Here is a 21,640-nt window from a genome sequence, read left to right as displayed (position 1 = left end):
CGCTGCTAGAAGCGGCGACATAACTCCATATGCCAATGCAGTGAATACGATGTGATGCCATGTCTCCTACCTTCATACCCAACAAGGTATGAAGTTGTATCGTTGTGCCCAATAAACGATGCTGTACCAGTACGGTCGCAACCATAGGTTTGCGACATAACTCCAAATGCCATGCAATGCAATAATGTGTGCAATGCCATAATATAAATGCCATCTCCAAATCCAAACGCCACATACTCCATAATAACAAGAGAACAAGCCATGTTAATATATAAAGAGAGATGCACAAAAAGCTTATTCGACATAACTAATGTCAACCATGATTGAAGGACATAATCTTATGTATGTCAAGTATCCACAAACATTCTCCATGCCATGTTATCTCTGAGCCCCCTTCATTTTAACAGGTATGTGATAGAACGTAAGTATTATCATTTTAAATATGGAATGGAGTACCAAATCAATAACTTAAACCTCTCCATATATATCAAATAACTAAAGAGCTCTTACAGATAAGGAGCTACCCAAAAATTTAGTACTCATGTTTTAACACATCACCCCAAGGCTTGTGGGAGATTACTCCTATCATTCCGTGCAACCCCCAATATCCTTGTACTTAAACTGGTTGGCAACTAAACTAAGAGTAATAAAGCCGTAAATAATACAAAGTCTTGTGACCAAAGTTAGCGTACCTCTGTAACCCACTCCATTAGCTAGTATGTACTAAACATACCATGGATTTCAATAAAATAAAGGAACATGTCAAGGGTTAAATAACCAAGCATATGCCATATGTGCAATAATTTATCAACCTCAACCATAATATCGAAAACCGTCATCTAACAAACATTTATGCATATAGGCACTCATGATAAAGTAGAAGAGAAAATACCCACCATATAGCTACATTGATTAAGAAGAATATCTTTCCCAATAATTATGAAAGCCATGTATAACCTTTTAGATTACCACAAAAATAGAGAAACATAAATATTCACATCGAACCCATAGCACGTATATCAACCCAATTAGAACATGGTCAAATAGATCATATTATATTGGTCGTGGTTCTAAATTTTAAAGTGGAGGTAGAATAAATAACATGTTAAACAAAGTAGCAACCACCGCTACGTTTACTTGCCTCAAATGAAGGGATGACCACTTTAGGCGTGATCCGAAGCACTACCACCTTGGGTTTCCAAACCCTAGGGCGGCAGGAAGAGAGGGGGGAAAAGCTAATCCACCTTGAAGATACACCTCTTCTCACTCCTCTGGCTCTCTTTGATCCCTTTGCTGCTTATCCCCAACGATTTGGTGCTGCATAATGTTGATTCAAGGTAGGAAAGCCATGGAGGAGAAGGGAGGAAGGAAGAACACGAGGGGGTGGGAGTCGGTCTGGAGGAAGGAGGGGGCGCTATATTGAGCCCCCCCCCCTCTAAAACTTTTTTTCTTTTCTTTGTTTTTTTGGTATTACAGTTAGCCTGGTCATATGATCTATTTTTCAATGATATATTAGTGAACTCTTTGTCTTTTAGATTAATTTAAAAATATGGATCTTCATGGAAAATCTCAGAAAGCCTATACCAAAATATTACAAATATAGATGATAAAGAAAAAGTAAATATCAATACGGGTATTGTGTTCTCATATTTATTAAGAGAAAGCTAAACAACAACCGATTGTCAAGAGTCTATCAACACTCGATTTTGTGTCCGCATGATCCTGAGAGGGTTCGCTGTCCGTTTGATCGCGCGGTGATTTATCCTTGGCCTTGTTGTGTCGCTTTTGTCGCTGACAAGATGGTCCATGATGTGGTAATGTGTCTCAGCTTTCTTTGTGCATTGTTTTAGTTGCTGATAAACTGGCCCACAGGCGTAGCAGCCCTGTATGATTTTAATTTCTTGAAGTTGTCGTCTCATTTTCTCTCATCTCATCATCTGCACCTGAGAGCAGTGACTTGAGGCGATGCAAAGCGATTTATAGGGTTCGTCGATTCCTCCTCCCTCCAATTATGTTCTTATTCGGATTCCACTTGTTTGATTTGTTTGGTCCTGATAGCGGTAGCTTTTGCTGCGGGTTTGTCATGACCCAGCCACTGCGTCATTAACATGGAGAAGCGCCTGAAGCCTTTACATTTTCGAATTGCCAATTTGTGTTTCCTAGTTTACATTATCGAGTTTAACTCCTGTAGGGGGACCTGAGGCCAGTGTGCGTGAGTTGGCTTATAAGTCGAGTCCTGCAACGTAAGTGGTATGAACAAAATTACGAAGCAAAACTGGAAGAGGCAACCTGTCCTCGTTCCTTCCCCAAACTCTTCTCTATGATCTCTCACGTCTCGATCTTGATAGTGGCCACGGGTAATTGCAGTGCTTATAGTGGTATCAGATCCGGTCGTTCCTCGGCGTGTGATGGTTTAATTCATCGCCAGTGTTCCCAATTCCTATCCTATCCGCCTCCTAGGTGACCTAGACCTGCTCTGCCGCTAGTCCCTCTGATGGCGGTGTCCATGCCCCGCCCACCGACTCCCAATCGGTACCGGCCACCGTATATCGTCGGTTAGCCGTTCCGGCGCCGGCGCCCACATCAATTCCTATCGCACCACTTAGGTTGTAGTCTGGATCCACCACATTGCCTCTTAAGCCCTCCGCTCAGACCCAATTCATCCTCGAAGCCATGGCGTCCTCAACGGAGAAGGAGGTTGAGCGTTGGGACCGCATGACCGAGAATATTGATTTGCTCTTTGCTCGTTTTGGCGACATCGAGCGCGTCCAGCAATACATGGCAACGCAGATCAACTTGAGTGCCCAGATTAAGGATCAGGTCCTGCGCGATCGGAATTCTCTTGCCCAGAAGTTGAATGCTAAGTCCGTCTCCCAACTTTCTCAAAAGTTTCCAACGGCTGCTACTACTTTGTCGGTTCGTCATCAGTTCTCTATTCCATCTGGATCCGGTGAGGTCCCATCGAGTTGGTAGTGATAACTCTACTTTTCCTCGCCATACTTTGCCTAAGATGTCGTTTCCTAAATTCACTGGTGGCAGCCCTAAAATTTGGAAGGATAAATCTCTTGATTATTTCATATCTTCACATACCTGAGAGTTTGTGGGCTACTTCTGCTTCTATGAATATGGACGAAAATGCTACCAAGTGGATGCAAGTGCACAAGCTTTTTTTTTTGAAAAGGGAAATTTTATTGATTTCAAGCACAATACATCAAGGTGATACATCGTCTTGAAAATTTCCCGACCTCTGCCTAAACGACACACAGCCTAAAAAGAGTTTGATAAAGATCCTTCCACACTAATGACTGTCAATCCGAAGACTAGACCGCCACCCATGTGCCCGGGCAAAAAAAACCTTGGCCACCTGTGCCAAGAAATGAGAGGCCGCTACAAGCTTGTCCTGCAAAGTATACTTCTGAAGGATAGCCCATGTACGGAGCCAGTGCGTAGTTGAGTAGATAACCTGCAAAAAGGAAGATTTTTTGTTATCGAACACCACCGCATTTCTGCATAGCCAAACAGACCAACACAAGGCTGTCGCGCCCAGAAGTACTAGTGGCTTATATTCTTTAGAAATTCCATTGAGCCAACTCCCACACATACTAGACATATTATGAGGTTTTGGTATGCCCCAGGCCGCATAGACCGAAGCCCATACCATTCTCGTGAATCGGCAGTCAAAAAACAGATGTATCGTTTCATTCTCATGACAGAAACAGCACTGTTGGTTCCCCTGCCAATTCCGTTTTGCAAGATTATCCTTTGTAAGAATGACGCCTCGTCTAAGATACCAGAGGAATATCTTTATCTTGAGTGGGGCTTTTAATTTCCATATTCTCTTATTTAGATTAGGAGTGTTCTGATTGATTAAACCCAAATAATTTATTGCTGACATCGTCTGGGTTCCTGGTCAGAATTTATTGCTGTTGTAGAGTAATTTGGCACTTATGATTATCAGGATTCAATTTCTGATCTCATTACCTTGGAACAAGATGGTTCATTAGAGGATTATATTACCACATTTACTAACTTGCAGTACCAAGTGTCTATCCATAACCTGGGTCTGGATGAAGTGTTTTTTGTAACTCAGTTCATAAAGAGTCTCAAATCGGACATGCAGTTTAGTCTCAAGTACCTGAGACAGTGAAGAGGGCTGTTACGTTCGCCAAAATTCAGTAGCAGCTGTCAGACAACAAGAAGTTCAAGCAGTCTAAATTTTCTTCATCATTTAAGTCCAGTGTGTCTACCTCTAAGACTGATAGTAAATCTTCTTCTTCCATCATTCCATTATGGAAAGAGAGACAATTGTGACATTATCGAAGAGCTAATGGTTTGTGTATGTATTGTGGGGACAAACATGACAAGGCACATGCCACTACTTGCAGTAAACGGCCATCGTCCCAACTGAACGCTTTGGTGCTTAATGATTTGGATCAACCTTTGTCTGAGGAAGTCCTTACTCAGCTTGCAGTAGAAGATTCTTTGCCCGAGGAATTTGTGCATTTGTCATTAAATGCTTTAGCTGGTACTGTCAATGGAGAGGTTCTGAAGCTTAGAGTTTTGGTCCAAAACAAGATGATGCTTATTTTGATAGACAGTGGGAGCTCTCACAGTTTCATCAATTCCTCTTTTGTTTCTCAGCTTGGTATTCCAACTATAGCAGCTCCATCCAGAAAAGTGAAACTTGCTAATGGACAGTTCCTCCTCACAGATGCAGTGGTTCCTCAATTGGAGTGGTGGTGCCAAGGCCATACTATGTATACTGACATGCAGGTGTTAGATTTGGAGGCTTATGATGCTATCTTGGGATATGACTGGTTGAAACGGAACAGTCCTATGTCTTGTCATTAGACAGACCATACGGTTGAGTTCTTGAATCAGGGCAAACACATTAAATTGCAAGGAGTTCTCCCAGCCCCTCTGGAACTATCTGCAGTGACAGCTAAAAGCTTTCTCAAATGGCATCAAGGCAATGATGTGTGGGCATTGGCCTTGATCAGTTATCAAGAACAGTCCCCTACCCCTCTACCTCCAGAACTAGTTGCTCTTTTGGAAGAATTTGCTGATGTCTTTGCCAAACCACAGGGTCCTCAGCGAGTGTATGATAATGCTATTCCTTTGTTGCCCAACACAGTGCCGGTTAACTCTAGACCTTATAGATACTCCCCTTTGCACAAGGATGAGATTGAGAGACATGTTAAAGACTTACTAAATGCTGGGTTAATTACTCATAGCAAAGTCCATTTGCCTCTCCTGTGTTACTGGTGCAAAAAAAAGGATGGCAGTTGGAGATTCTGTATGGACTACAAAAAATTGAATGAGCTGACTATCAAGAATAGATTTCCTCTCCCTGTCACTGAGGAAATTCTAGATGAGCTTTTTGGATCCAAAATTTTCACCAAATTAGATATGACTACAGGTTATCATCAGATAAGGATGTTGTTGGATGATGAGTATAAAACAGCTTTCAAAACTCATCATGGGCATTTTTAGTTTAGAGCGATGCCTTTTAGCCTTACAAATGCTCCTGCCACATTTCAGTGTCTCAGGAATGAAGTTTTGCAACCATTCCTTAGAAAATTTGTGTTGGTCTTTTTGGATGACATCCTAATTTACAGTTCTTCAATGGCTGAATATATATATCTATAGCATATCGGCGAAGTTCTTTAACAGCTCAGAAAACACCAATTTTACCTCAAACATAGCAAGTGCTCTTTTTCTCAAACTGTCAGACCCGAGCCCACAGGACTGTGCACACCGCATATATGTGAGGAAGATTCTGGATACCCACAAGGAAGGAAGAAACCAGACTCCAACTAGAACTCTTTTGTAATTCTCCGAGGACTCTACTTTGTAATTCTCCTAAGACTCCTACCTTGAACCCACCTAGTATCTCACCCCTTGGACTATATAAAGGAGGGCGGAGTACCTAGATTGGTAGATAGAACCAACCAGATAAGCTAGATAGCTCAACAGAGCACAGCACCCCAGCGCAGGGCGCAATATACCAAACCACCACACAGGATGTAAGGTGTTATGCTATTTCGGCGGTCCGAACCTGTCTAAATTTGTATCTTGTATCCTTCTGTTTACCTTCAAATTTCAGATTCGGCGATTTGCTCCCAACAATCTCCTACCTTAGGGCATCCCAAGGTAGGCTGACGGTAAAAACACCGATACAAACCCACATAGATTACTTGGGCCATATCATCTCTTAGGAAGGGGTTGCAACTGATTCATCCAAAACAATAGCCATACTCAATTGGCCCACTACTTATAATGTCACTGAACTCAAAGGATTTTTAGGGCTCACTGGTTATTGTAGACGATTTGTCAAGCATTATGGTATTCTGGCTAAACCTATCATGAATCTTCTCAAAAAGAAACAATTTCATTGGGATTTTGTTGCTGAAGCAGCATTTCGAAGACTGCTATGACTCGGACCCCTGTCTTGGCCCTCCCCAATTTTTTAGTCCCATTCATTGTAGAGATTGCTGCTTATGCCACTGGTGTGGGAGCAGTGCTGATGCAGCAAGAGAAACCCATCGCATTTCTTAGTAAAGCCTTGGGTCCTACTCATCAGCATTTTTCTATCTATGAAAAAGAGTTTCTTGTCTTGATCATGGTGATTAAGAAGTGACGACCATATCTACAATGCCAAGAATTCATTATTCGTACTGATCATAAGAGCTTGTCATTCTTAACTAAGCAGAACCTGCATTCTGATCTCCAACAAAAGGCAATGACCAGACTCATGGGGCTGCAACTTTAAGGTGGTGTAAGGGCCAAGAAAATATGGTTGCAGATGCCTTATCTAGGGTGGGTCATCTCATGGCTCTTCGGTCAGTTTCAGTGGCTACTCCCAAGTGGATTCAGTGGCTACTCCCAAGTGGATTCAGGAGATTTTGAACTCCTATCATTCTGATGCAGTTGCTCAGAATAGGTTGCAAGCTCTCACGATCAAGTCTCCTAATGAGAATGGCTATTACTTGGACAATGGTGTTATCAAGTACAATAACCATATTTGATGGTGTCGGTGTTTAGCCGCCAAGTCTGCCTAGGGATACCCCAAGGCAGTAGGTTTGTAGGTAGGGTTCCGCCAAGGTATGGAATTGATGGTGCAAGGAACACAAAACTTTAGACATATTCGGGCCACGAGATGCGTAATACCTTATGTTCTGTGTGGTTGTTTGTATTGCCTTAGACTGTTCTGATGTTTCGAGAGGGTCCCTGCCCGCCATTATATAGTCTAGGGTTACATGGAAATCCTAGCCGAATACTATTGATGGAGTCCTTCACAATGTCTATCGGGTAGTTTACTTCTATTCAACTAGTCATATTTTTGTACGAGTAGTTGCAATAGGATAAGGTACATGACATGCGCTATCCCTTATTCTAAAATATTCCACGCCTGTGAGCAGTCTCGCTGCCCTGGGCCGGGTCTGACACGCCCGCGAGCTCTTTCATAGCCGAATCTTGTAGGCATCAAGTACTTCTGAAAGTGTCTTCGAGTGCTCTGATTATTCCATCGAGTGCTTCTGAGCTTCCCGTTGAGTTCTTCTAAGCTCCCCATCGAGTACTTCGAGTAGTCTTCCGAGTACTTCCGGCTGCATTGAAACTGTGAGGTGCTCAAACCTCGAGAGTCTTCTTTTATATGGTGCGCGATAAACTCGTGCTCCATATGCAGTAGCCTTCGAGTCTTAGGTCTTCTTTTTTTTCTTATTTTCCAGAAAATTGAAAAATAAATCATCGATGACATGTGTCCTGCAGCCCCTGAGCCTTAAATCAAAGTTTCAAGATTTGAAATTAAGGATCTAAACTCATGGCATATAATTTATCCTAATGGAATGGACAAGTAGATCATATCTGATATCTGAAATCATGTTTTTTGGAATATAATCCTAGAAAATATGGTTAAACAAATAACGATTTCAAAAATCCCAGAATTACCGCTCATGATAGATTAACACGCGGAGTGCCTCTTGGACTTCAAGTGAATCACCAAATTGCCACAAGTACTGGTTATTTAACCGTGTGGTAACTCCTTAGAGTTTTTACCCCACTCTGTTATCCTGGCCACCGCCTTTTGCCTTCCAGATCTGAATCTTGTTCATCTCGCCTCCATCTTGCCTTCATTCCTCTAACGCCTCTCCGGTAATCCTCAAGTGTATGCGCATAAGCATCCCTTGACATTCTGGATGGCACCAAGGAATTCCAACCGGAAGGAGAAAGCAGTCGAGACCTTGGCTTTCGGGTGGAGAAAATGTAAGATTTCTAAATCTGGCATCATTTCCCTTGTTGATGATCGGCTTCTTCAAATTAGTCCATAATTAGACATTAATTGTCAAATAACAACAAAAGTGCTACGTACCAAAATCCAAAAAAATTCGCGAACTAAACAAGGCCTTACTATAGAAAATACGCTGTCATGGTTCTGTGTTCATATGAAGTTTTGTAGTTCAGTGGACATTTTCTCACTTGTTTTAACTTGTCCATATGCATCTCATTTATGTCAGTTTATGCAGTCACTGGTGTCAGCTTTTTTGTAAGACAAAGGATCTGAATTTGATAAATACATAATTTGGATGTTTGAATTTTGATGCATCTGAAACACCAGAATCATCTGCTGTAAAAAATTTGGGTGTTTTGAAGAGTGCAAACAACCGGGTGCTAGATGTATATATGTAAAACAACCGAATATTAGGTAGACAGACTCTTTATTAATCACAAATGAGAGAGCGAGAATACAATTTTGATTGTTGTCTTTGGGTCCTAATTTTTTATGAATTTCTAATACTTATTCCTGTCAAGATTATTAGCCCGTGCTAGAGCAGAAACAGAATATCATGCTTTGTGCCGTACCATATCGATCTTCCTACAAAATTTCGTACATATTTCCGGCATATATAGTTCAGGAGCAGAAACACAGAAGTAGAAATGTATGAGCGAGCATACAAGATGTGCTACCATTAGCATGGCTAAGAAGTTCCAGCACACAGTACATATAGACGCACAATTGAACAAAGTAGTAATAGATAAGATGCTGGCTGGCTATTAGCAAAAGGATGCCCAAGCAGCCTACACAGGAATTGTTTGTCCAGGACTCTCGAAAGTACTAGCTATAGATAGGCAAGGGAGCGCGGCTGGATCACGCGACGCCGACGGCCATCTTGCCTCTCGAAGAAAGTCATGCCTGACGAGGCTTTCTTTGAACCACAGTCCACTAACATCAGCAGACACACGATCCCAGTGTTGCTTCTGAAGCACACCCATAGCTTCAGTACCATGCTGCTCTCATCAGCATGGGTGATGCCAAGCGTACCGTCCACCATCTCAAGCAGATTGGTCCATGGCGAATAGCCAACGGTTGGACAAGACATCCGCCTAGCCCTAAATGATTCAGCAATCTCCCACACGATGAGCAGTTTTTCGGGGGTTTTTTCCTGCCGAAACGGTATACGGTCGGTAACATATGGGTCTGGAGAGAGTAGTAGTTGATAATACTATCAACAGCTTCTTGCTATTTAAGCCGGCAATTTTGGATAAGGTTCCCGAGGTGGGATTAACTTAGGTCTACGAGGATTTGTGGCCTGGCCCGCAACTAGGTCCAATAACATTTCTATAACAAGTTCCTAGCCCACCTCTGCCAACATCAGCCACCACATCTCATCGCCTCCTCGCGCTGCTGCCTTCTCTATTAGCAACGGGGATGATCTATTGCTGCCCTTTCCTACTCATTTGCCGGTTGCTTGTATGTGATACAAGGTTTATCGCAGGGTCAGTGAAAGATCCAAGGATGATGCAGAATAATTTTTATTTGCTCGATTTCAGAATGACTAAATTGCTATCGGCTTATACAACCAGACCTGTTACAAACAGGCTCCACAATTGTAATTGTAATCTAAACTAACTCCTAAGCAATCGTGCAAACTAAACGCCGAGACATCATCCTTGTTTGAGTAGGACTATTTCTTCTTTCTTCGGCGATATTGTTGTCCAACTATGACAAAGACCAAACAATATCTAGTGAAAAACTATAATAAGAACTAAGGGAATACTTAACTGTAGAACCCAATTTTATTTGCTACTTATACATTTTATATGAATGGGCTTGCAACTCTGATAACCGATAAATCACTGTTCATGCATAACTGTATATAACCATATCTAAAAGTACAAGAAGTTTTAGTAAGGGATGCATATACGAACAGATGGTGGACCAGATCTCATGTCCTCGAGAATGAGGTCATAAAGCGCTTGAGCTATTGGGCCTTCTTGTCCTGTGAAGAAACAACAAAAACGATTAGTATTTGAGCATTGAATACATAGTTCAACCAAAAAAAACAGAAATTTTTTTTGTATTTTGCTCTGTGGAGTCACAGTTTGTGCAGGTAAGGCTTGGCGCTAAAGATTCCCTTTCCCAGACCCCGCACAGTGCGGAAAGCCTATAGCACTGGGATGCCCTCTATGGAGTCACAGTAAGCCAGTGACACGTTTAAAAGCTTTTTAACCACTATTGCCAAATATGATACCTATTCTGCTACTATTATACACAAAACCATCAACCACATCAATTTACCATCTATTGAAATATGTATGTGGGAGATCTTTTGATCTGAGCCATTATAATAAGGTTCCTAGATGGATAGATGTTTGTTTTATCTGATTAATTTGGAAATTTCCTTACATTTAGGCAGCTGACTTCAACAAAACTAAAAGTGGCTGATGAATAAGACCAATCTACTAATCTCTAGGTGGTAAAGTGTATTGTCACACTCCAAACCTATCTAATATCAACTTCATACACAGTAGAGCATAGTTAAGTTTTATCATACTTCCTGTTCAGCGTTGTTACTGCTGAAGTGAGGTATGTAATAAGCATGTAGAACTGTCCTTACCCGAGCCAATTATCTGATCATCCCACTGAACGACAGGTTTGACAAGAATGCCACTCCCTATAAGCATCATTTCATCAGACACCTTCCCTTCCTGAACACTCACATTCCTTGATATTATCCTGCTAAGCTTTCCATCAGCTACTAGCTGCTCAGCCAGGGTCAAAACCCGCTTTGCTGTGCGGACTGAGTATCTTGTCGAAGCAAGGGATGAGAAGCTCCTTGTCAGCCGTCACAAAGCCAACATTCATATTGGAACCCTCTGCAACGAAGCCCTTATCATCCAACCAAATGCCAGTAAATGCACCATTTTCTTCGCCTTCCACCTTTGTGAGTGCATTCGGCAGGTAGTTCACGCTTTTCATGACTGCAAACTGTGGAGACTTTATCGGTATAGATGATGTCACCACTTTGCAGCCTGCTGGTACTTGTAAGGATGGACTTTCAATAACAGCATAGAGGGCTGGGTTGGCACAGCCAGATGAAGACAACTGGAAGTCTCCAGGTCCAACAGACAACCAGTATCTGAGCGATCCTTGAGTGCAGTTTGATGCGCTTACAGTTTGAATAAGTATGCTTCTAATTGTTGAGCGATCAAAAAGTAATGGTATTTTGGCCATCAATGCAGACCTCAGGAAGCGGTCAAGGTGTTGATCTAACTCGTAGAGGTGACTGCCAGTAATATGTCAGTTCAGAACATAAGATCATTCTGATATCTCAATCAAAATTTCAAAGAAAAATATTATGAGGAGAATTTTCAGTAGGTTAACTGTTATTCTATTTGACATGAATATGTAGTTCACATTTACATTATAGAAGAGCTTACCCATCCATAATAGCCGCAGTATCAAAAACCCCGTGGCCTCTATGGACCATGTGATCATCGATTGGTATCACCATTGCAGAAGGATCTTTTGTAATTCCACCAAAAATACTAGAGTACATGGCCATGTAATTTTGATTCCTAGCACCAGACGCTTGAAAAGTATCAAGCCTTTCAGCAACTTTGAGGGGAAAAGTTATGGATTTAAAGACATGCAGTATATCATGTTTGAGTTTTGACAGTACAACGACGGAGAAAAATCTACTTTAACCAATCATGTAAATATGTAACGAGGTATCATGCAAAATCATGCCCAGCTTCTACGGATATAATGAAACTATTCCGGCATGGCTGGAGGTACAGCTGATAGATGGTTTAAAGGAATTGATTCAATATTTACAGTGTTTAGGTGCAGAGTTACCACTTTCCAACTATTAGTCATATAAGAAACAAATGCTCAAAACAATCCAACTGATCTGAACATACTGTGGGCCTGTGGCTGTAACAAATGGTTCTGAAAAGACCACACAAAAGGAACACAGTTTTTATCAGCATGCTAATTATGGATACATGATGTACAAATGTGCATAGGTCAAAACAGGAATTAATTAAAAGAGAGCATAATCATGGAAAACAAGATAATCTCTCCAAAGAAAAGGAGCTGCTAACCACTGTGTCTTATAAGTGTTGTCAAGAGATGTCAATTAAACTACTGCGACCGAACAATATAAAAGACAGGAAAGCCCACCTCAGAGAAAGACAAGACAGGGACATTGTTTGGATTGATAGTAGTCCTTGCCACTGCTGCATGGTAAGGATGATCTTTAGTTCCAGGAAGCATATAATTCTGAGGTTTGCATGGTACACCAGTGTAATTGTAGTAGTTAAATACATTTAATTTCGTAATGCATGTCCGTTGCCCCCGCACCCTCCTTTGTTTTCCCTTGTATAATCTACTGAAAAAGCTATCATATGAGAGAAAGTAATTCGGATAAAAAAATTCGGAGAACACAATTTTATCAGGATTTTGCTTTTCTTTTTTCATCTAGAAAGTAATTCAGATCAACATTAAAGAACCAAAGCTGTTGTCCTTACAGAATTATCTAAAACAATTTGACTTTATGAAATGTTGTGTCACAGTCACCGATACACTCTTCAAAATATGATCTTGTGTGTACAATTCACCGATATTCAAATTATCCAACCATTTGCAGCCCATCCCAATCAACAAGAAAAGGGCAGGGAGTCACGACGAGTTGGTGACAATCCTATTATCTTCAAATTCCCACACTCGACAAAAGCAGCCGGCCTCCAATCACCATCACTCACAGGATCATCGTCAAATAAAGCCACCAACAAACCAACAACCGAAGTCCCCTGTCAGCATGAACTGACCCACCCTCCACCTAAAGAAGACAACTAAATGCCTCTTCGCACTTGGAATTGTTCAGACTCCATCCGGAAATGTTTACAATTACACATATCCCGAGGAAAGACCTGGCTCGGTCGAGTGTTGACTATTGAGACCTCGGCAAAGAGGATTTGCGCAAATTCAGCAGCGACCAGTCTCCCCCCTACGATTTCAGAGAAGAGCGGGAATTCCGTAACAGAAGTTACTAACTCATAGACGAAAAGAAAACCCAACCCGCACGCGAAATTTACAGGGTCTCGATCGAATCACCGCGACACACCTCTAAAAACTGATGCAAATTGCTACGGTATTTGAAAGTTGAAACAAATCTGAGCAGAACAAAAAGACCGCGCGAGTACGCTATCTCTACAGCCCTCGAGCGGGGCTCATCGCAGGGCAAACTCACCGGCCTTGTCGGAGCCCGTGGCGGCCCTGGCCACCGCCGCCACTCCCCTCCACGACCGCGAAGGAGCAATCGACGGCAGCACGGTCGTCCTCCGTGGCAGGGAAGAGGAAGAGCGAGGTGAGGGCGAGACGCGGTGGCCGGTGGCTGCCGCAGCCGCCGGAGTGGCGGGGAAGTTGGCCATCGGATTCTGAGAAGTGGGGTGGAGCGAAACCGGGCTGGGGCGAACTGTTGAGGACTGAGGAGGCAGACGTTTCCTCGCCGCGTGCTCGTGCACTGTCCGAGGAAGAGAAGACGGCTCCGCTGCGCTGTCCTAGGCAGAAGAGGATCAGGGGCAGCTCTGCCACTGACGCGTGGGCCAGCGGAGTGGTGGTCCCGCATGTTAGTGGTAGAACTGCACGGGAACTCTGTCGGCTTCCTGCTTTGTTCTGTCCTGGCGGGGCCCACGGATCACTTGTCATCAACTGACTTCCCCGGGCCCGGTATCATAGGCTTCGTTGGAATTGTTTTCCAAAACCAACGAAGAAATGCAGTTGCTGCACAAAGCAGTATTAATTTCTTTCAAAAAAAAAAGCAGTATTCAGTGTGTCATGTTGATGATCAAACAGTGATGGACAAGTGTCAGACAATTTATGAAAAGTGCAGCATTTTCACCGGCTCAGAAGACATCTGGAGTTCAGGACGAGATTAGAGCGTAGTACAAACAGAAGATAGCATCTTTAACTGAGCGCAACTCTGGTAAACCCTCTTGTCAGCCTCTGAGTAACTACACGACACCACTCACAGCCTGTCAGCCTCTGAGTTTTCTCTGTTGTACGCATGAGAAGCTTAAGACAAACACACATGGGGAAATTACATGATGCGAGGAACACTGGCAAGAGCTAGTTGTTGTTCAGCTGCCGATGCTGATGCTCAGTTAGCCTCCGGCATGCCACTCGCCAGCAGTACTGCAAGGTCAGCGCAGCCGTGACCAACAACAGAGGAGTGCCGATGAGGCAACCCCCTGGGGCGAGGTTAACAAGTGTCTGCAAGAAGCACATGGTAGAATAACGTCAGGCACAAGTTCACAGTGCATTGCCACGGTCACGGATAAAAGCAATGAAATCATACAGAGCATATATTTCACTTGGCCTATGTATAAATGAATAAAACTACTCAGTTTAAACCAACATAGTACTATTGCGCACTTTACTAAGGTTTCAGGGCAGACAATTAAGTTCAAGTTTAAACATTGTTGTAAAGTAACCAGAGATTCCACATTTGTTTCGTGTAGGAGAGTAGGATTGGTGTAATATTGTGGATGTATTGTATTGAGGCCTCAGCCGGTATATATAAGAGTACAAGACTTGGGGGGCAAGATTCCCCAGAATACATATGGCAGTTTTCGATACGTATATCTACAACTACCAAATATACTCTAATACTCCCCCGCAGTCACAGCGGGAGCACCGCAAACGGTGAGACTGGAGAAGAAGCCGAAAGCAGTAGCCAACGGACTAACATCCCCCCGCAGTCATAACGTCGTTGTGGTGCGGATGCTGCGACTGGAGAGAAAACCGGTGAGTAACTCATGTGGATGGTAGCCCTTTGTGCCGATGCCGAGGAAGCCGAGCTTGAGGGCGAGCCATGGTTGAAGATGCCGTGCATAGGATAACCGAGGTCGACGTAGAGCTGTCGAGGTTGCCGAAGACGAGGTAGCCGCACATGAAGCCGCGGGCGCACGAGGAAGCGCCATGGTGGTGGCGTAATAGAGAAGACGCCAGAGACGAAGATGGCGACACGTCCAGGCAGTCCTAGAGGGAGCGATGCCGAAGTCGATGCAGTCAGGCCATCGGGCGACACATGCCCGAGTTTGCCAGGCTCGGGAACGCATCGGGGACGATGGGCACGCACCGGTGTTGCCAATACCAGACGTGCAAGGGTGGATGCACAACCAGACGCTGTCGCCGAGGGGGACCAGCAGTGGCGGCCGCAGGCACAGAAGAAGACGAGGTAGAAGGTGCCAACGCCTGTTGTTGCTGGAGTAGACGAAGTAGTCGGGGACGAGATTGCGACGCTGGCGACGTAGTTGTGCTAAACTAAGCAAGGAGGGGCACCCAGATTTTCAGCACAAGGCCGAATGATCTGAATGACGCGGCGGCGGCGCTTGAAAAAGACGGCGAAGAACTCGTACAGCTTGACGAAGACCATGCGCGGGGTGCGCAGCGACGAGTCGACGATGAGGTCGGGGACGTGGTCGGCGGCGGTGAAGAAGCAACGGCGGAGAAGACCACGTGTGGAACCGCTGCTGCTCGAAGAGACGACACAGCGGCAGCCCTCCATGCTCGGGGAAGATGCACGCGTACTGAGAACACCCGTCCCAGATCCGTGTGTGTATGCTGATCGGCTGATCAGACCGAGGGTGCACACACGAGACGACGAACGACGATGCCGCGTAGATCGGAAACATGACGGAGAAGTCGGGGACAATCGGCTTGGAGACCATGTCGCGGAGGGGACACGGGTGTTGAAGAAGAACGGCCGGTGACGATGTCGAAGAAGAGGCATGCGGTCGACGGGCGGTGGGTGACGCAATCTCGATCAATGATCGAGTAAAAAATCAGAGAAATTACCAAAAAACTAATCAGCAGTAACATCTCGTGTGGACCTCCCGGTGCGCGTAGCATAGACCCCCCCCCCCCTCCCTTACCCTCTTCCCTATCTGCCCACCACGGTGAAACACACCACAGCGTGAGAGGGGGAAAAGGAAGGAACAGAGGAGCGGTGGATGGTGGAGGTGCCAGGGCGGATCCCGCCGGATCGGGCAGCTCCCCGCCTGGAGCGGCGGAGGATCTCGCCTGAAGGCGGCGGCGGCTCCCGCCAGGGCGGGCAGCGAGCGGCGGCTTGGGGGCGGATCCCGCCAGGGCGGGCGGAGAGCCGCGGCTTGGGAGCGGATCCCGCCCACAAGCGACGGATCCCGCCAGGGGCGGCGGCGGCAGATCCTGTCGGGGCGAGCGGATCTCCGCTGGCAATGATGGCGACGGGGGGGGGGGAGATCGGAGGGGCCTCCAGGGAGTCCGCCGGCGACGAGGTGCATGAGCCGCGCACGGGCCCCTGTTGCCACCACGACAACACGGGGTAGAGCGCGAGCATCGCTTGGAGGCCGCGACTGCCACCACGGCAGCGCGGTGCGGAGTTGTCGTCGACGTCTCCATGGCGGATGATGAGGTAATTCCGATCTACTGCTGCTAGACACTACTGAGGCGACGAACTAACGGGATCCGCCACGGAAATCGAGGAGGGCGCTGCCCCCGGCGGAGATCGGCATGGGTGATCTCCCCGGGGGCGCACTAGGAGGCCGTGGAGGGGGCGCGCAGGAGGCGCGCTGTTGGAGACGACCGGCGACGCGAGGAAGGCAGCGGCGCGACGAGAAGCAGCGGAAGATTTAGGTCAGGATCTGAAACCCTAATCTCGTGATACCATGTAGGAGAGTAGGATTGGTGTAATGTTGTGGATGTATTGCATTGAGGCCTCGGCCGGTATATATAAGAGTACAAGACTTGGGGGGCAAGGCTCTCCGGGATACATACGACAGTTTACGATACGTATATCTACAAGTACCAAATATACTCTAATATTTCGCATTCAACTTCCATCAATTAAAATTTTCATATCGATTTATGGAGCATAACTCTTTTTGAAAGACATTTATGGAGCATAACTCTATCAATGCAAGTTTTTAATAAGAAAAAGGTAAATTGGAAGGACCCAACATAGGTAGAACAATATTAAAACCTGCTACTGGATTCATGGTCACTGCTTCCTATGTTGAGGTTAGTAGAAAAATAAATAAATGCTATACGGAAACGCATGAAAATAATAACAAAGGTAAACTTGTTCACGCATTATTCACATTTATTAAGTGACAAACTAAAGTACTTGAACTAAAAAAAGTGACAATCAGCTCAACAAGAACTAAACAAGACTAAGTTCTTACCATTACAGCAGCAGTCAAGTGAACAACTGGGACAAAGATTTGGTCACTTTTCTTTCTTTCATCGTATGCATTAAAAGCAATGATCATTGAGAATGTATGGATGACCAAGAATCCAAGTGCAATAAGGGCTGAAAAATAGCACATAGAGATAAAAGTGAATTTAATGCAAAACAAACTCAGGACATTGCAATTCGAATCAAATGCAACTAGGATATGGGAGAAAAAAATATGCTGCCAGCATGACATAAAATTGAGCATCAAAGATGGAATAAATATTTTACAAATGTGTTTTTCCTACTACAAGGAATTCTTATATTCCCTTGGTGAAAAGTCATATTAGGGAGTAAAGGAAGAAAACACTTGCCTGACGCAAGGAAAAAAGGCATCTTTGAACACCTTTCAACATAAAATGTGGCTTGACCGAATGCTGGAGTCAGAAGGCTGAGGCAGAAAAAGACTGCATGAGCTACTCCATGACCTAAACCACCAGCTGCACAAACATTTTCAAACAGAAGTGAATGAGCATAAGGAATTATAGTTTGTGCCATCCTAGAATTATTAAAGAGAAAGCAAAAAAACAATGCTGCAACCGATCAGTAAGCAAATGTACATCGTCGGATTCAAAGTATTCAGCTGATTTAGTAATGCAAGGCAAGTCTGAGTTTTTAAGGCTTTCTAGTTTGAAGTCAATAATGGAGAAGAAGAAAAACTGTGTTTGCTCTGTTATAACACAAATGTTACAGCACTGGCAAGCATTTATAAGCATGTATAACAATTTAACCTTGTTGGAATTAGTCACCAGAAAATTAGAAGAAAAATATGCTGGAGGATTATAAATAACATGGCATGCATTTCTTTCTACGAAAAAAAATCTGCAATGTTGGCCCTTCAACAGAACAAGGCTATTGAGTTGCATGCACCGACCAGTTCAACCCAAAAGCTTAAGTTGATGGGGAGAGGTGAGCAATTCACTTATATTCCAACAAGGGCATAATTTGGCAAATATACAAGTGCAACTACAATATGTATATATTCATTTGAATTTGAAACTCTGGGAAAAACACAAGGCAGCAGCAGAAAATTAGTTATAGAGTGCAATGCACACAGGCAGTTCTTAAATTTTTCATGAAATGCCATCTAGATCCATGAACTTTGAAAATGCATATTCGAGTCCTTGTTCAATGTGTCGTCCAGGTTCAAACTGCCCACAAACTACCCCTATAGTTGCTGATGTGGCATATCAATGTAGATATCTTATAATAACAGGTCAAAATCATGGATGTATTTTGGGTACTTTGCACCTAGATGACAAAGTTTAACAAGTTTATGGACGCTTACAAGCAATTTTCAAGTTCATGGACCTAGATGACACTCCGTGACAAATTTAAAGATTGCACGTTCATTTCAGTCTAACTTATATAAATTGCTAAGCAAGGAAACATTTGGTCTTCCTTGAACCACAAAAGATAATTTTAATCTTGTATCACAATAACTTACCTAAAGAAATTAGCATCTTGTCTGTCAAACTAAGACGTGGCTTAGAAATTCTATCAGCAAAGGCATCTAGCATCTCTTCCATTTTCCTGGAAAAATTGTTTGCATAACCACAGCACATAAGAACACTAATTATCACAAATAAATAGGAGAACATCAACTTCTATTATGGTTTACCTACTTGTAAAGCCTCCAAAACACAAGACGAGTGCCTTCTTGCAAGGCAACAGATGTAATGATCAGAATTGCATATGCCCACCAAGTTCCAGATTTTATAGGAAGAAATCCCCTCCATATTCCCGAGAGGACTATCAAACTTATAAGCCAAAACAAGGTGCTGAACGAAAAAGATATGGCAAAAGTTAGGATTTAAATCATGAGAATATCCTTCCATTCCGAAATTTATAAGAAAAACATAGAATAGACTTCAGTATTTTAGGCTCAGACACTAAAGAACATAGGGTAAGCCGTAAGGGTACCGATGCTGGGAAACAGGGCACTCACCCTAGTGCCATCAAGGCCTGAAGCCAACATGGATAGAGAGGGAAATGGTTTCTAGTTTCCTTTGACGGATTTGTAAACTGCTCATCAAACATAGTGGAACAAGTTGACTCATATTTTGTTCAAAGTAATCAATTTTCTTTGATATCAGCAAGCACAGAGCCATTATGTATTTGACATCTCCAATGTAGCCACAATGTAAATTAGGTGAATACTGAAAACCAAGAAAGGGGATAGCAAGGAACTCTAGCAAGGCAGTAAACACAGGCCCTCACACTCAGCAGGCTCTGAGTCTCCACCTAACCTAGGGCCTATGGAGAGTATCATAGTCAAGTTTTCAGGTCTGAATTCCACGTCTATACAAACCAGATTCACAGATTATGCGAACAGAGAAGGTAAATCAAGGGCTCCAAACACTGCGCAAAACACGCCATGTGAGCTACTGACTATAACTAGCAGTATCCGGGTCGAGGTCGCGAGCACCGCATCAATCAACCAATCAAAAAGAATAGAATCCGCAAGGAACTCCTAAACCCTAGCTCGACTAAACAAAGAGCCGGAGCGGGGCTTCCCCTCAGAAATCCCCGAACGCCTCAATCAAATGCCCCCCATCTCGACGACCAAACTGTTCGATTCTACCAGCGCGCAACGAACGGCCTGATCCAAAGTTCCAAACGCAACGGAAGAAGCTGAAGAAACAGGCGAGGCCTGGGGGGAGACCTGGAGAGGAGGGTAAGGACGAGGAAGGGCTTCCTGGCGACTACGCCGGCGAAGAGGGAGAGGGCGGGGCCCAGCGCGATGAGCGCGTACCCCAGCCCCGCCGCCACCGTCATCTCTCTCCTCTCGCGACCCGGCCTCCGCTACGCTCGCCGCCGGTGGGAGGGGCAGAGGAATGCTCTGTTCGCGACTTCGTGCAGTTCTGTCAAAGTTGCAAAATTCAAAATTCCAAAATTATTGTATCAAAAAAAAAATTGTACATGCATAGAGTATTAAATTTAGATGAAACAAAAAATAAATTATATAATTTATTTGTAAATTGCGAGACGAATCTAATAATCCTAATTAGACTATGATTAGACACTAAAATACTACAGTAATTACTACGGTAAATATGTGTTGTTGATGGATTAATTAGTTTTAATAAATTCGTCTCGTAGTTTGCAGACGAATTTTGTAATTAGTTTTATGATTAGTTTATGTTTAATACTTCAAATATGTAAAAATTCCATTTCAAAAATTTTATAGTGGCAACTAAACAAGACCAGAGAAAGCAAGCGATCAAAATGATTCTCCATGTTTCTCATTGATCTTTTAAATATATATATACAAGTAAGGCGGTGTCACGAAAGGACATGACAGTTTACCCTAAAAACAATTAAACAAACATGACTCTTTCCAAAGAACATGTTTTTTGGGAGTAAACTAACTATATGATCCTATCAACTAATCTTATGCTTGAATGGATGAGATCACCTCATCAAAAAAAAAAGCATCTCTTGGTGAAGAGACGTTTCACAACAAAACTAACGAAGGCTACTCAGTCCTGTTTAATACCACCTCGGCAGTCCAGCGATTCGACGACCAACATAAGGGGAGGGCTGATGGCAATCGCATCGCCGAACAGAGGCATAAAATGGTGGATCGTAAGGTCTAGCTTGTGGTACACATGCTCAGCAATCTTACCAAATTCAAGAACATGATCGTGTGCATGATATATGCACCTGGCATATTTTTTAAAATCAATTTGCCTACAAGTAAAATAGATTTGATATGCGATCCATCAATTTGCCTACAAGTAAAATAGATTTGATATGCGATCCATACAGGACATTCGACCATGCGGGCAAAGTTTGCCCTATCTTATATTTTTTTTAATGTGTCCTATCTTATATTTAAATTTTAAATTTCAGAATTGAACATGGATGGTGACAATATTACTATACATGAATTGGGATAAATTTGTTAACGGATGCAGATCTCTACTTGTGGTTGTCTCAACTGCACGATCAAATATGTTATCCGCAAAATATAGACAATATCAGTGTCAAATTTACTCCTAAAATTTTACCTTATGTGCTGTAGAAATAATTTATGCTTTGTCTTTAATCTTTATCTCTTTTTTAATGTACACTAGCTT

General features: G+C 43.5%; 1 protein-coding gene and 1 pseudogene across 1 annotated transcript; both read right to left on the bottom strand.

The window, feature by feature from the left end:
- Positions 1 to 10,022: 10,022 nt before the first annotated feature.
- On the bottom strand, positions 10,023 to 13,844 carry LOC120655348 (annotated as a pseudogene).
- Positions 13,845 to 14,097: 253 nt separating this feature from the next.
- On the bottom strand, positions 14,098 to 20,428 carry LOC120655347 (gamma-secretase subunit APH1-like). The gene is made up of 6 exons (XM_039933104.1): positions 20,224 to 20,428; positions 19,184 to 19,339; positions 19,006 to 19,091; positions 17,873 to 17,998; positions 17,509 to 17,636; positions 14,098 to 14,557 (listed from the first exon to the last, which is right to left on the bottom strand). The coding sequence occupies exons 1-6, from the start codon at positions 20,334 to 20,336 to the stop codon at positions 14,414 to 14,416; spliced, it is 753 nt and encodes a 250-aa protein (XP_039789038.1). The 5' UTR covers positions 20,337 to 20,428; the 3' UTR covers positions 14,098 to 14,413.
- Between the last annotated feature and the right edge of the window lie 1,212 nt (positions 20,429 to 21,640).

Source organism: Panicum virgatum, chromosome 1N (assembly GCF_016808335.1).
Source record: "Panicum virgatum strain AP13 chromosome 1N, P.virgatum_v5, whole genome shotgun sequence".
NCBI classification, from domain to species: domain Eukaryota; kingdom Viridiplantae; phylum Streptophyta; class Magnoliopsida; order Poales; family Poaceae; genus Panicum; species Panicum virgatum.
Note: the sequence above shows the minus strand (reverse complement) of the source record. Positions and strands in the feature narration are given on the sequence as shown.